Below are 16,503 nucleotides of genomic sequence, written 5' to 3' on the forward strand. Positions count from 1 at the left end.
AGAGAAAGGAAAGCCAGGATTCAAAGTCTGAGAGAAAGGTGGTGGTAGAGGCTATAGACTTAGGCTGTCTGTAGATTACTGCTACATACAGAAAGAGAGCGTAGACAAGCTGGACAGCATGAACCTCAAAGGAAAAGAAAGAAACAATGAAGGTAAAGGGCAGAGCTGTTATTTACGGCAGGAGACAAGAAGGAGATCTACCACTCCACCTTGGCCATTGGGGCCTAGAGTTTGAGGCACAGTCCACCATAGGATATGGCAGTCACTACAGCAGAGTCATGATAGACCAGAGTTCATTTACTTTACTTATCATGGACAAGTTTAATGTTAATAATGATTAGGAAGCCATACATATACACTTATATAAATTTGTATTTATCATTATTAGATACGTATCAACATTAATTCACAGTGAGAGCTGCCAGAAACAAATGTCAGGTCTTTCAGGATAACCCAGAGACAATAATTCAAAGTAGCAGCAAAGACAGAAGTATTGTCCAAAATATGTGCAAACCGTGCAGTTTAATAGATCATATGCAGAGAAAAACAAGCATTATGTTTTGGGGGTACAAAACCTCCCTTTGTCAGGTGAACCTATATCCCCCTGAAATGTAGTGCTTGTTTTTCTCTGCATATGATCTATTAAACCGTGCAGTTTGCGCATATTTGGACTCCACTCTTGTTGTGCTGTTACTTCAAATTCTTGTCGTTTGCGTTTTTAAAAGCAGCTGATTACAGGACGCTGCATTTAGTTGGGACTGCACAGGAGAGCAAATGAAATGTCTGACATACACTTTCAAAAAGTTTGCAGAGTGCTGGTTTATATGAATTTCTTTGGGGACCACGACCAAAATCATTTTGGGCCACTGGATATTGAGGGACCACAATTTTGAAGCCACAGGTATAAAGTAAAGATCTTTTTTTTTCATTTTGTACTGATAAAGTTAATTCTGCAAAGGTTTTATTAGTAATTTTCTTTCAATAATTTTATTTACAGTTTGGAAACATTTGAATTCTGTCTCTTTTTGTTTATTTCTGTTAGAGAACTGCCTGAATGATGAGCATGGATCAAGCAAAAGATATGAGCGAGATTCAAGAAGAAGCTGCAGTTCTCAGCGTTTTAGCTGTCGTAAGTGCTGGAAAAGCTTCTCACTGAATAGGGACCTGCTCACACATCTTTGTGTCCACACGGGTGTGCAGCCCTTTACCTGTACAGACTGTGGGAAATGTTTTTCACTGAAAAGGAAACTCCGTTCACACCAAAGGATTCACATAACGGAGAAACCGTTCACATGTACAGAGTGCGGGAAAAGCTTTTCACAGAAGAGCAGCCTCTTGGGACATGAGAGGATTCACACAGGGGATAAACCTTTCAGATGTACAGAGTGTGGGAAAAGCTTTTCACAGATGAGCAGCCTCCTGGTACATAAGAGGATTCACACAGGGGAGAAACCTTTCACATGTACAGAGTGCGGGAAAAGCTTTTCTCAGAAGAGCAGCCTCCTCATTCATGAGAGGATTCATATAGGGGAGAAAGCATTCACATGTACAGTGTGTAAGAAAAGCTTTTCCCAGAAAAGCAGCCTCCTCACACACCAGTGGATTCATACTGCGGTGAAACCTTTTAATTGTACAGAGTGTGGGAAAAGCTTTTCACAGAAATATAGCCTCCTTACCCACCAGTGGATTCACACAGGGGAGAAAGCATTCACATGTACACAGTGTGGGAAACAATTCAGTACCCACAGCAGCCTCCTCACACACGAGAAGATTCACACCGGGGATAAAGCATTCAAATGTACACAGTGTGGGAAACAATTCAGTACTCACAGCAGCCTCATCACACACCAGAGGTTTCACACAGGGGTGAAACCTTTCACATGTACAGAGTGTGGGAAAAGCTTTTCGCAAAAGAGAGACCTCCTCACACACCAGTGGAATCACACAGGGGAGAAAGCATTCACATGTACAGAGTGTGAGAAACAATTCAGTACACAGAACAGCCTCATCAGACACGAGAGGATTCACATACAGGAGAAAGCATTCACATGTACAGAGTGTGGGAAACAATTCAGTACTCAGAGCAGCCTCCTCACACACCAGAGGATTCACACAGGGGTGAGACCTTTCACATGTACAGAATGTGGGAAAAGCTTTTCACAGAAGAGCAGCCTTCTCAAACACCACATGATTCATATAGAGGAGAAACCTTTCAAATGTACAGAGTGTAATAAACAATTCAATACTCAAAGTAGCCTCCTCGGACACAAAAGGACTCACACAGGGGAGAAACCTTTCACGTGTACAGAATGTGGGAAAAGCTTTTCTTTGAAGATTGGCCTCCTCAGACATGAGATTACTCACACAGGGGAGAAACCTTTCACATGTACTGAGTGTGGGAAAAGTTTTTTACAGAAGAGAGATCTCCTGACACATCAGAGGATTCACACAGGGGATAAACCTTTCACATGTATAGACTGTGGGAAACAATTCAGTACTCAAAGCAGCCTCCTCAGACACAAGAGGATTCACACGGGAGAGAAACCTTTCACATGTACAGTGTGTGGAAAAAGCTTTTCGTTGAAGAACGGTCTCCTCAGCCATATGATGACTCACACAGGGGAGAAACCTTTCACATGTACAGAGTGTGGGAAAAGCTTTTCTCAGAAGAGAGACCTCCTCATACACCAGAGGATTCACACAGGGGATAAACCTTTCAGATGTTCAGAGTGTGGGAAACAATTCAGTACTCAGAGCAGCCTCGTCAGACACTACAAGATTCATAGGGAGAAAGGTTTCATATGTACAGAGTGTGGTAAAAGCTTTTCAAAGATGAGCATCCTCCTCAAACACCACAAAATTCATACAGGTGAGAAACCATGTGCTTGATCAGAGTAGGATTGTACAATATGCCGGTAGCATAGCAATACAACAGTAATTAAAATGGCAGATAACTTCATACTAACCATAATTTTACCATGGTATTCCTAATCTGCTGGCTGCAGAGAGAGAGATAAGTGGGGGTTGGTCTGGCAGAGTGAGAGTAGGGAGTGGGTCTGACAGAGTGGGGGCAGGTCTGACAAAGAAAAAAATTGGGGTGGGTCTGGCAGAGAGAAGAGTGGGGGTGGGTCTGGCAGAGGGAGAAAGCAAAGGGCTGATCTGGTAGAGAGAGTGAGGGGCAGGTCTGTCAGAGATAACGAGAGGATTGGGGGCGCAACTGCAGAGAGTGAGAAGGGTGCGGGTCTGGCAGAGAGAACGAAATAGGAGGGGTGAGTCTGTTAGAGAGAGCAAGGGATGGGTCTGGCAGAGAACATTGAGGCCAGATTTTGGGAAAGAGGAGGGGGAGTTCTGGAAGAGAGAATTGGGGGTGGGGTGCCAAAGAGTGGCGGGGACAAGCCTGGCATAGAGGAGAGGGCATGTCTGGCAGTGAGAGATGAGGGGGCGCATCTGACAGAGAAATAAGAGGGGGTACATTTAACAGAAAGAAGAGGTCTGATCTGACAGAGAGAGAGAGGAAGGGGCGAGTCTGACAGAGAATTTGGGGCAGATCTAGTAGAGAGAGGAGAAGGTGTTGGGAGATAGGAGGGGGCAGAGATAGAGAAGCGGGCAAGTTTGGCAGAGAGGATTGGAGGAAGATCTGGGAGGGAGAATTGAGAGTGAGTCTGGCAAAGAAGAGGGGACAGGTCTGGCAGAGAGAAGGGGGCAGGTTTAGTAGAGGAGAGGGCAGGTCTGGTAGAGAGGCTGGCTGAGTCTGGCAGAGAGGAGGGGGTGGGTTTGGCAGGGAAACTGATAAGGGGTTAGTCTGGCAGAGAGAGTGTGGGGTGGGAGGGTCTGGCAGAGATATAGATAGGGGGGTTGCAAATAGATAGATGGCAGGTCTGGCAGAGAGAGGCATGGTTAGTCTGGCAGAGAGACCATGATAAGGGGCCAGTCTGGTAGGGAGGGGGAGGGTCTGGCAGAGAGAGAGATAGGGGGGGGGGTTTGCAATGAGAGAGAGGGCAGGTCTGGCACAGAGGATTGGGGAAGATCTGGAAGGTGGAGGAGAGGTGCTGATCTGGGGGAAAGGAGGAGCAGATCTGAGAGAGAAAATTGGTGAAGAGAAAAGAAAGCGCACACCTGGTGCAATAAAGTTTTTACTTTTAAAATGACACAAAAAGAAATACACTCACAATTGGGCAATGGTTTGTCGAGTTGCAATCAGGTGCGGAGTGTCCTCCTCCCGTAGGGGTACTTTGCCTGCTGCCACAGCGCGTCCGCTGCTCCACGAAACCCTGACAGTATCGGGAGTCTTCTTCCACACCACGTGACTCCCTTCTCTGTCAGCGTCACCTCCAGCCAGCGAATCATAGATGATTGAATCTCAGCACGGATCACCTAAGTGATGCGCTCCATTTCTTCTCTACATTGGCAACAGTCCGCACTCCTCACGCTCCTCCAACTCCAAACCTTGCTCACAAAGCAATGAAAGTCACCCTATGCATTTCGAGGCGGAGCCTCTTCGTGAGGGGTTTGGCTTTCATTGCTGATCCATCCTCTTAAATATCTAATGTCCTAATTGGACTTCCTCACTAATTAACTCCCCTATACCTACTATTACTAATAGAATGGCTGCAGACTAATTGCTGACCATCTTTAAGAGAAAATTGGTGGTGGGTCTGGCAGAGAGTGATGATGATTGGCGTGTGTCTGACAGAGCGTGTGGAGTGGGCTGGTCTGAGAGTGAGACGAGCTCCCCCATGCCTTAAATCCTTTCTTTATGACTCAATCCTTGCTCAAACCCATGGTTTTTGGCCCCCTCCTCCCCATGCCTAATTAACCCAATCCGGCTTCATGCCTCTTAGCCCCTACCTCCCCAAGTCTATTAACCCCCACGTCCCCCAATAAATGTGTATAGGAGATAGTGGGGATTAATTAATTGATTGTAAAATTATTGACATTTAAAAAAAATGTATTCATAAATTTAAGATATACTAAAATTGATTTGCTTTTTACATTAAGAATGAAATCCATTTTTTATAAGAAATAAATTGTACAATACATGACTGGGCACAGTCTTTTTATATTGGGTATTTATCTCAATAAATGACTTAACACAAAACTTCCCACCAATAACAATATTATCGCCCAACCCTAGTTCAGAGTGTGGGAAATAATTCAGTGCAAAGTGTGACCTCTAGACACACCAGAGGATTCACACAAAGTTAAACCATATGCTTGTTCAGAAACAATTCAGTAGTAAGATGAACCTCATCGCACTCCAGTATATTGATACAGTAGAGAAACCTTTCACATGTACAGTGTGCGGGAAACAGTTTATGAATAAGATTAGGCTCATGTCAAGCCAGCGGATTCACAAAGGGGAAAAACCTTATACATGTACAGAGATTTAGAGGAGATACAGAGATACAGGAAAAGATTTAATCATAAGAGCTACTTACTCATACTCACACACAGGAGAAACCTTTTGCTTGTTTTGAATGTGAAAAACAACTTGGAATTAAGGAGAGCCTTGCGTCACATAATAATTCAGGAGAGAAACTGTTTTACATTTGGGAAATCATTCAATAGTAAGAACAGCCTGCTCACACACCAGATGATTTACACAGATGAGAAACCTTTTGCTTGTTTATTGTGTGGAAAACAATTCAGTAATAAGGGAGACGGCCTATCACACCAAGAGGCCTATGGTATAAGCGTTCATAAAAAAAATCGTCTGGCCGTCTAAATTGCCAGGTTTTTTTAGCATTGCTATCATGGTATTCAGAAAGCCTCAATTACCTGTGATAGAAAAATTCCCAAAACAGGCAAGTAGCCGGCGATGTGATGATCGCCTCTCTGACAAAGCTTTATCCAGTGATTTCTTTCAGCTGTAAAGAGAGCTGCATAGAGAGATGCGCCTCTCCCTGTGCATATCTCCTCAGCGATCAAAAGTTTTTATTAGAAAATGTAATATTACAGAGTGTAGATGAGCAGGGGGAGCAGAACCGCATTTATATGAGGTCTGGGGACCCCTGTTTCCCGAGAAACAGGTCCTGTTATGGGGTGCCGGTATCTCCTATGCATTTTATTCCCACGTTCACTTGACGCAGGACATTTAAATGCATAGGAGATACCAGCACCCCATAACAGGGCCTGTATCTCGAGAAGCAGGGGGTCCCAGACCTCAAATCAATGCGTTTATGCTCCAGATACCCCCTGCTCATCTACACTAGTATTAAAATGTACATTAAGAAAGCTTCATTACCTTAGCGACTAGCCGCTAAGACAATAAAGGGGTTAAACCTCAGAAGCCTGTTTCTTGGGGCAGAGTGGGTGGATGAAGGGGGTAGTAGCCCCAGGGTGAGTGATTAGACCTGCCTGGAAGGTTGCAGGAGGAGTTAACCCCTTCACTACCATAGCGGTGGGAACCGCTATGATAATGAAAGGGTTAGCCAGTCCTGCTCCCCTCGAAAGGCCTAAATATCCATCCTTGCGGCTACTACCCCCCATTCACCCAATCCCTCTACCGCCAAGAAACAAAAATGAACACAACAACCCTACTACCCATCTCCTCTACCACCAATAACCCCCCAAACACAAACAGTAATGGGCAAAATTACTATTATCCACATATGGATAATAGTGCATTTGCCCATTCTAAAATTAAACATTAGCCAGCTAGAATAAATAAAGTAATGCATTCATGAAGGGCATCCTCATCAGCATACTCCAGGTCCATGTCCTCCGTTGCCAGAAAGAATAGAAGAAAAAATGCAATCTAATGGCCCCCAACTCCTTAATCATCGTAGCAGTCAATAACCACTATAGTGATTAAGGGGTTAACCCCCATCCCCCGCTACCTACCCGGGAGGTCTAACCACCCACTCTGGACCCAGTATACCCACCCTGTACCCATTGATTGGCACAGTGGTATATCATACCCATATAATATGGGCATGATAAGCCACTATATCACTCAATGGTTAACCTAATAAAAATAAGGCCAAAAATACACAATAATCAAAGAAATACACAAGCACTTAAACACCCCAACAATAAAATAACTAAATAGCCTAATAGTATACATGACAAATAAGTATCTATCACCAAAATAGCAAAATTATTACAATTATGTTATTCCAAAACAATACAATTAAATAAACAACTATCCAAACAAACTACGGAGCTACAGTTAGGTTTGGGTTAGACATAAGGTTACAAGATGAAGGATAAAAAAATCAAATTAAAGTTAGAACTAGGTTTAGGGGTTTAAATGAGGTTTGGACTAAAAACAGGGTTAGAATTGGTAATGGATTAGGGATTGAATTAACATTACAGCTAGAACAGATTTATGTGAAAAAGAAAAAACCTGGCGCCAAAAGTTCAAATGGAAAGTCCTGTGATCCTCAAGGAATCTGCACACATGCTTGACAGGCCATGAAACGAGAAAAAGAAAAACAAACACAAATCATAGCGTAACACTGCAGGGTAAAACAGTACTACACTATAAAAACATAAAACAGTGAGACTCTTAGTGACATTTATAATATAAACAATTTATTAAAACTAGGACTATGCCATAAAACAAGCACTGAAATAATATGAGAACAGCTGGTCATCCGGTGGTGGAAAAATCAGAGCCCTACTTACAAAAAGCAGGGTGAAAACACACGTTGAAACAACAGAGTCCTCTCGGTGCAGGAGATAATCCTTGCAGAGTTTGAGCTCTGCTCCGCCGGTACTCACGCCCGAAATCCCTTCAGAGGTACACAGGAACAGTGCCGGTGATGGAGGCTGGTCTTCCGGGTGCACAGCACAACAGCACGTGTGGCCGGCTCCCCTCACTTCCTCTTTGTTCACAGGCTATCTCAGCGCGCCCGCGTGCGAGTGTGCTCGTACACTTAAAGGGACGGGCTGCGGTCTGATTGCCAGGAGCTACCAGATGATGAGAGCTCTAGACCAAATGTCCAACATAAAAGTTCAATGCCAAACTCAGAGTGACAGTGTCACCTGCCCTACGCGTTTCGTAGATGTGAATCTACTTCCTCAGGGGCTACAAACATACCTCATGGCACACTAATATACCCTATCCAATTAAAAATTAATTAGCAATTTAAAGCGATATCGCCTACATGTCATAAGTATGCTCACTTAACTCACACAACCTGACAGACATACATAAACATTACATAACATCAAATAAATGACCACATACCATTTTATTATCTCTACATAATGCTTACCTTTATACAATAAAAATACCAAAAATTGGCCAAGGAACATTCAAAACTCCCACGGTGTTTCTAATCCAATAATTCAAACCCTCAAAGATTCCAAATGACCACTAATTGGACTGGCAACAGACAGGTAAAATATTACTCAATATACTTGAATCAACACATACTACCATTTATAACCTATATTAAGTCACAAAGGTTCGCATATGTTAATAATACTTCAGTTACCCAAAAAGGAACCCAGCTCGAAATCAATATTAAGCCCATTGGGAGAAAGAGTTTTAAGTTCATATATCCAAAAGGCCTCTCGTCTATTGATGTGTTTAAACTTATCTCCCCCTCGCCAATTGGGTGTACACAATTCAATAGGTTGACAAACAAGGCCTTTGGGATTTTTATCATGGTGAACCAAAAAATGGTGGGACACACTATGTGTCGTTAAACCCTTCTTAATATTATAGACGTGTTCATAGATGCGTCTTTGAAAGGTTCGACCTGTGCGTCCCACATATTGCAAGCCACAAGGGCACTGCAACACATAAATTATAAACTCGGACTTACATGTAATATGGGACATGATTTTATAGACTCTTGCAGTAACATTGGATTTAAATTCTCTACTGCAAGTGCTATATTTGCAGGCTACTGTATGCATTTTCTACATGGTCTAAACCCATTTTTGTCTTGAATATTTTTCACTTTTTTATCTCCTTGATTTAAAGGGCAGCTGGGTGCCCGTTTATTCCTGAAATTACTTGCTTTTTTAAAGACAATAGATGGATGTGGCGTTAATATCTGTGATAAGGTTGCATCTTGCAACAATATTTGGCAAAGATATTCCTAATCTTAGGGGCCATGGCACTGTATTGTGTAATAAAGGAAATGTTATTGTTTCCTTGTCCATCCCCTTTATCTCTATATTCTAAGAGTTTATTCCTGTCCATTTTTTGAACTAAAGATATAGTGTTTTCAAGTTCATCCTCTGGGTAATGTCGTTCAATAAATTTGTTCTTCAGTTCATCCACCTGTTTAGAAAAAGACTCCAAATTGGAACAGTTTTGCCTCAAACGGATGAACTGTCCTTTCGGGATATTCCGAATCCATTGTGGATTATGATGACTGTTGGCCATAACATAATTGTTGGCCTGTGCAGGTTTAAAAAATGTTTGGGTCTGAATAAGATCATCAACAATACTTATATTCAGATCCAAAAAGTTAATAGCAATTTTGTTGTATTGGCATATGAATCTCAAATTTTTTTGGTTATCATTAAGGTACAAAATAAATTCATCCAATAAATCCAGATTACCGTCCCAAATGAATATAACGTCATCAATGTAGCACCGCCAGAGCACGAGGTTTGCACCAAATGGGCAGTTGTTCCAAATGGCTTCCTCTCATTGGCCCATAAAAAGATTCGCATAACTTGGTGCAAACCTCGTGCCCATGGCGGTATCACATATCTGCAAATAATACTGTAAATTAAAACAAAAATAATTATGAGTGAGTATAAATCTAATCCCATCCATCAGAAAGGCCTTGAGGGCAGATGACATAGTGTGATCTTCTTCAAATGCCTCATTAATAGCCTGACATCCCAATTGGTGGTCTATTATTGTATAAAGGGATGTCACATCTCCTGTTACCCATACATAACTTGATTTCCAATCAATCCCACGCAGGATTTGTAAGACTTGCGTAGTGTCTTTTAAATGTGATTTTAACTTAACTACCAGTGGTTGTAAATAATAATCAATAAACTGGGATAAATTAGATGTAAGTGATTGAATACCAGAAATAATAGGGCGACCAGGTGAATTGTGAAGGTCTTTGTGAATTTTAGGAATAAAGTAAAAAAGTGGTAAACGGGGGTGCAAATTATTCAAAAAGTCATACTCATCCTGCGTGATAGCTTGATTGGCAAGTCCCTTATCCAAAAGGGTAACTAATTCAGAATAGTAAATGTCCGTGGGGTCACTGACAAGGGGGAGGTAAGTGGCAGTGTCACCAAGAAGTCTTGATGATTCTTGAACGTAATAACTACTGTCCATCACAAACACTCCTCCCCCCTTGTTAGCAGGTTTAATAACAATTGACTCGTTATTGGCCAGGGTTTTTAAAGCCAATTTTTCCTCCAGACTAAGGTTATCATGCTTAATTTTGAAGGTGCGACTCGATTGTTCCAGATCCCTTGAGACCATCTCAACAAAGGTGTTCACGAAGTGACCTTGGACATACTTGGGGTTAAATGTAGATTGTTTCTTAAAATGAGTGATCTTACTCATACTTCCAGATTCAATCTGGTTACTGATGGCATCCTTGGCAAAGTATTTCTTTAAAGCCAGTTTTCTAGCAAATTTCTGCACATCAATAAACAGATTGAAGCTGTTGGGCCCACAAACAGGTGCGAATGTGAGACCCTTACCCAAGACTTTCTTTTCAGTATCATTCAAAGGATGTCTGCTGATATAAAAAATGTTTTGGCATTTTCCACTCTTGGAAAGAAAAAAAGAAAAAAGCGCAAGGCCCATAGGGTAATATTGTCAGATTTATGGTAAATTAAAACGTTTATAAAAACTCACAGAATAAAAAATGGTATAAGCATCTCGGTGTAAATAACAACCGCAGGAACAGGGGTGTGTAGACGTTTTCCGCTTCTTGCGATGCGTTGATGCACAGCCCTCCTCGTTGTCCCGATCTGTAGCCGTTCAGCTTCCGCGTCAGCTGACTCGCGACGTCGGTGCGTGACGTCGATCGGGGGGTTGGATTATGGGCGGTCACCTGCTTCTTCTCCGAAGACGGAACTCCAAGATCCCTGCTCACTGTGTTCTCTTAGTGCCGAGTGCCAGCCACAGCAGCAACCTTTGCAATGTCCGCCCTACGTGTTTCAAGGACGCTTGTCCTCTTCCTCAGGGGCACGTTCACTGCCGGTTGCTCATTCACGACATTATATAGCAGACATGAATTAATTAAGCAATCAATTATTGACATCAGATGATAGATTGTATACATCAGAGCCCTATTAGTATTAATCTACAGTGTTCTCACGAGTGTGTGGCTTGATAAGAGAATAATCTTTATTAACATAAGCATAAGTATTTATTAAAAAATATATAAAACCATAATTTTATTGTACCTTATAAAATAATTTAATATTGGTTAGAAACTCTGTGAACACTTCAAAGCAATACTATTACATGATTTAGAATAGACATTATAAAACATTATAAAAAAGTAAGTATAGATAAATACTCCAATTCCCTCAATCTGTAATAAAAACTTTTAAGAATTATTTATTATTACAAAAAAGCTGCCATATCTATTTCTTCATTTAGCCCATTAGGAGACAAGGTGCTAAGCTGATGTATCCAAAAGGTCTCTCGTTGTCTCAGCCTTAGCACCCTGTCTCCTCCATATTCATTGGGCCCTATGTGTTCTATTCCTGTAATCTTTAATTTGGCTGGATCTTTGTTATGTTTATAAAAGAAATGTCTAGGAACACTATGAGTCATTAACCCTTTCATAATATTATTTCTATGTTCTAAAAATCGTTCTTTAAGACTTCTTTTAGTTCTACCTACGTATTGTTGGCCACACTCGCATTCCAATAAATATACTACAAATGTTGTTTTGCAATTTATTAGATCTTTTATCGGATATGATTTGGATGAATGTTTTGACTTAATAGACACGGCTCCTTTATTTATATGTTTGCATGTGATACACCTCCCTCCACAGCAATAATTACCTATTCTTTTAGAGGAAACTGCTGTTTTATTTCCAAGTCTATTTGTTTTCCTTAATTTAGAGGGGGCTAGAATGTTTTTCATGGTCCGTGCTCTTCTATAAACTACACGGGGTCTATCAGAGATGATTGGTGCTAACACTGGATCACATTTTAATATGTCCCAGTGACGCGTCATTATGTTTTTGATTTTTGTAGCTGCACCATTGTATTGTGTGATAAATAATACATTCTTAGTGTCCTGACTAGTTTTATTATTACCATTCTGTTTTAGTGTAAGTGATCTATCCATATTTAAAGCTCTCTGATAGGCTCGCTGTACATTGCGTTTATCATGACCCTTGTTTAATAATTTTGTTTTTAATAATTGAGATTGTCTAACAAAATCTTCCTGTTTGTTGCAATTGCGCCTAATTCTAAGGAATTGACTGTAAGCAATATTATTTATCCATCTTGGATGATGGTTACTGGCAGCATCCAAGAATTTGTTGCTGTCAACCTTTTTATAGTGTGTGGTAGTAATTATCTCATTGTTACCAGTGCTAGTTAAAACCAAGTCTAAAAACACAATATTTGTAGAACTAAAACTGGATGTAAATTTTAAATTAAAACAATTTGAATTGATGTATCCTAAAAACTCTTCTAATTCTAATACACTGCCCTTCCATATGATTAAAATATCGTCTATGAACCGTTTAAAAAGTACTAGGTTAGCCAAATGGGGGTTATTATTCCATATAAATAATTCCTCCCAGTATCCCATCAGCAAGTTTGCGTAACTGGGGGCAAATGATGTCCCCATGGCTGTTCCCTTGGTTTGAAGATAAAATGATTCTTGAAACTTAAAATAATTCCTATTTAAAATAAATTCTACGCAATCTAAAATGAACTGTCTTTGGGTAACTGCCATGGAAACATCCCTTCTTAAAAAATGATCTAATGCTAGCAATCCATCTATGTGTAATATATTCGTGTATAAAGATTCCACATCACAAGTGACCCAAATGAATTCTTTCTGCCATTGTACTTGTTTTATTAAATTGAGTATGTGTGTGGTTTCCTTAATATGAGAGGGGAGCTGAACTACATATTCTTTTAAAAAGGAATCTACATATTTGGACAGATGTGATGTCAAACTGTCTATTCCTTCCACTATTGGCCTACCTGGGGGTTGAATAGAATCTTTATGTATTTTAGGCAGGTGGTACATAAAGGGGATTATAGGATGGGTTATAGAAAGATAGCTATGCTCTTTTTTGCTTAGAATACCTACCGTTAGGGCCTCCCTTAGCATGTGATCTAACTTTAATTTGAAAACTCCTGTCGGATCCTTTTTTAGCAGTTTGTAAGTGGTATTATCATTAATTAATCTTAAACCCTCTAAGATATAATCTTCCTTATTTTTTATTATTATGGCCCCCCCCTTTGTCTGCCTGTTTGATTACTAGACTGTTATCTTGTTTGAGATCCTCAATAGCTGTAAATTCCCATTGAAATAAGTTACTCTTAATATTTTTCACATAAAAATCCTGTTCACACATTAGTTTGAAATCTTTATACACCAAGGCAAAGTAAGTGTCTAAAAATGTTCCCTTGGATTGCACGGGATTAAAAATGGACTTAGGTTTAAAACTCGTATGCTTGATTTCAGCTTCTATTGATTCTATATTGGCACTACCTAGCGAACAATCATGAATCGTAAGTTCTTCCAAATTTAAAAGAGAATTATCTAAGTCATGATAAGTTAAATTTGTAATATTTATATCTACATTATCATCCCCATTAATAATATTAAGATTCTTTAGTTTAAGATAATGTCGTTTTAGTGTCATTTTCCTAATGAATTTCTTTAGATCAATAAAGAGATCAAATAATTTAGGTTTGCTAGATGGGGCAAAGGACAGCCCTTTCTTTAAAACCTGCATGTGTTCGTTATTAAGAATTTTTTTAGACAAATTAAATATACCCACTTCTCTCAGTGTCTCCTTTGAGGGGAACCAAATTTCTCCCTTCTTTTGTCTCTTGGTCCCCCCTCTCTTGCCTCTTCTGGTAATTCGTGAGGCCCCTTTGTTTTTCTCGGGTGAAAGAACTCCATCTTCCTTAGGTCTCTTTCTATCCTTTCTTTTTCTTGGCCCGTATGTCGGGCTCGTGACCTCGTTGTTCTCCCTAAAAAATGTTCCTTTGGAGTGGAGGCCTTCTGTATATTAGAGATAGTAGCATTAGTTGTAGGGACATGTGTTTTTGGTCTAGCTCCCACTCTTAAACTATTACTATTCATATTTTCCCTTCTAGGTAGTGGGGTTTCAGAATTTCTGATAGGGGAAAACCTATGGCTTAGTGGGATATTTACTGCCATAGTTTCGGAGGTTCTCGCCTCTCTAGGAGTATTAACTTTATCTATTCTAGTTGAGATTCTATTGTTAAAATCCTGAATAATACCCCCAGTATTGAATTGAGGATTATCTGGTAATATGCTATTACCATTATCGTTAAAATTAGGCTTAGGTCGGTTCCTTTCTAGATTTATTTTATAGGATTTTTTGTTGTTAGTTTTAGTTTTCTCCTTTGACCAATTACGTTGTTTATTATCTAAATAATCTTGCTTATCCCTTAGGAATTTGTCACGTTTATTAATTTTTGTGTCAACCTCAAATTGTTTAATACGATGATTCAATATGTCACTAAAGTTGATATAGTTTTTATCTAGTTCAAATTTGGCCATATTTTTAAACGATTTTTGTATTTCAATTTCTAGATTTTTACACTGTTTGTCACGATATGATATTAGCAATTTCATGAGGGCCATGGAACTTTTATCTAGAATTTCATTCCACGTTTCTGAAAACACTTTATCCTCAAATGTAGGGCTTTTATTAATGCGAAGTCCTCGGGGAATTCTATTATTGCTAAGATACTCATTTAAACTGCTTTTATCCCAAAATGAGAAAGTTTCATCTTTCAGCAATTTCTCCAAGTGTCTGAATTCACTCTTAATATTGTATTGTATTGTATTGTATGTCTTTATTTATATAGCGCCATTAGTGTACATAGCGCTTCACAGTAGTAATACATGTGGTAATCAAATAAATAACAGATAATATAAATAACAGATCATGGGAATAAGTGCTTTAGACATAAAAGTAACATGGAGGAGTCCCTGCCCCGAGGAGCTTACATTCTAATTGGTAGGTAGGGAGAACGTACAGAGACAGTAGGAGGGAGTTCTGGTAAGTGCGTCTGCAGGGGGCCAATCTTTATGTATCCTGTGTTCAGAATATCCACAGTGCTATTCATATGCTTCTTTAAGCAAGTGTGTCTTAAGGTGGGTCTTAAAGGTGAATAGAGAGGGTGCTAGTCGGGTACTGAGGGGAAGGGCATTCCAGAGGTGTGGGGCAGTCAGTGAAAAAGGTTTAAGGCGGGAGATGGCTTTAGATACAAAGGGGGTAGAAAGTAGACATCCTTGAGCAGAACGCAAGAGTCGGGATGGTGCATAGCGAGAAATTAGGGCTGAGATGTAAGGAGGAGCAGAAGAGTGTAAAGCTTTAAAAGTGAGGAGAAGAATGGAGTGTGAGATGCGGGATTTGATCGGAAGCCAGGAGAGGGATTTCATGAGGGGAGATGCTGAGACAGATCTAGGAAAGAGTAGAGTGATTCTGGCAGCAGCATTTAGGATAGATTGTAGGGGAGACAGGTGAGAGGCAGGAAGGCCAGACAGCAGGAGGTTACAGTAATCAAGACGGGAGAGAATGAGGGCCTGAGTCAGAGTTTTAGCAGTCGAACAACAGAGGAAAGGGCGTATCTTAGTTATATTGCGGAGGAAAAAGCGACAAGTTTTAGAAATGTTTTGAATGTGAGGGGCGAATGTGAGAGAGGAGTCGAGTGTGACCCCTAGGCAGCGTGCTTGGGCTACTGGGTGAATGATTGTAGTTCCAACAGTAATGTGGAAGGAAGTAGTAGGGCCAGGTTTGGGAGGAAGTATGAGGAGCTCTGTTTTAGCCATGTTGAGTTTAAGGCGTCGGAGGGCCATCCAGGATGATATAGCAGAGAGACATTCAGAAACTTTGGTTTGTACAGCAGGTGTAAGGTCAGGTGTTGAAAAGTATATTTGTGTGTCGTCGGCATAGAGGTGATAATTAAACCCAAAAGATGTTATTAGGTCACCTAGAGAGAGTTTGTACAGAGAAAAGAGAAGATCTAGTGTAGAAATCAATCCAGATGTAGTATTATTGTTACATGGGAAAATTTCTTTGATATCACCACGTCTTAGGAGTCTCTCATCTAAAAAATTGTGTTGAGAGGCCCTATCTAAACTGTGCTGAGACTCCATACTATATAAGTAGAGCAGCCTGTGAAGGGTTTTAGATTAGTAAGGTGATGTGAAATAAGTATAACACAATTGGAAGCAGGTGGGTATGGGCCTCTCTGCCTCCAAATGTGTCCACCAGCGCTCTTACCTATCAATCTCTTTGTGTTTTTAAATAACACACAAAGGGAGAGAATAAATTACAAGGGATTTACACAGCAAAACATAAAAACAATTAT

The 16,503-nt window shown here is 40.4% G+C and overlaps 1 protein-coding gene across 7 annotated transcripts in view; it reads left to right on the forward strand.

The window, feature by feature from the left end:
• LOC142463890 (uncharacterized) overlaps window positions 1–5,971 on the forward strand; it is a 108,890-nt gene extending 102,919 nt beyond the window's left edge. For all 7 annotated transcript variants that reach the window (XM_075566715.1, XM_075566718.1, XM_075566714.1 and 4 more), the window contains one exon: window positions 1,043–5,971. In XM_075566715.1, coding sequence (XP_075422830.1) covers window positions 1,043–2,889 — 1,847 coding nt within the window. In that variant the 3' untranslated portion in view covers window positions 2,890–5,971. The remainder of the gene's footprint in view (window positions 1–1,042) is intronic.
• The last annotated feature ends 10,532 nt before the right edge of the window (window positions 5,972–16,503 follow it).

Source organism: Ascaphus truei, chromosome 12 (assembly GCF_040206685.1).
Source record: "Ascaphus truei isolate aAscTru1 chromosome 12, aAscTru1.hap1, whole genome shotgun sequence".
NCBI lineage: Eukaryota > Metazoa > Chordata > Amphibia > Anura > Ascaphidae > Ascaphus > Ascaphus truei.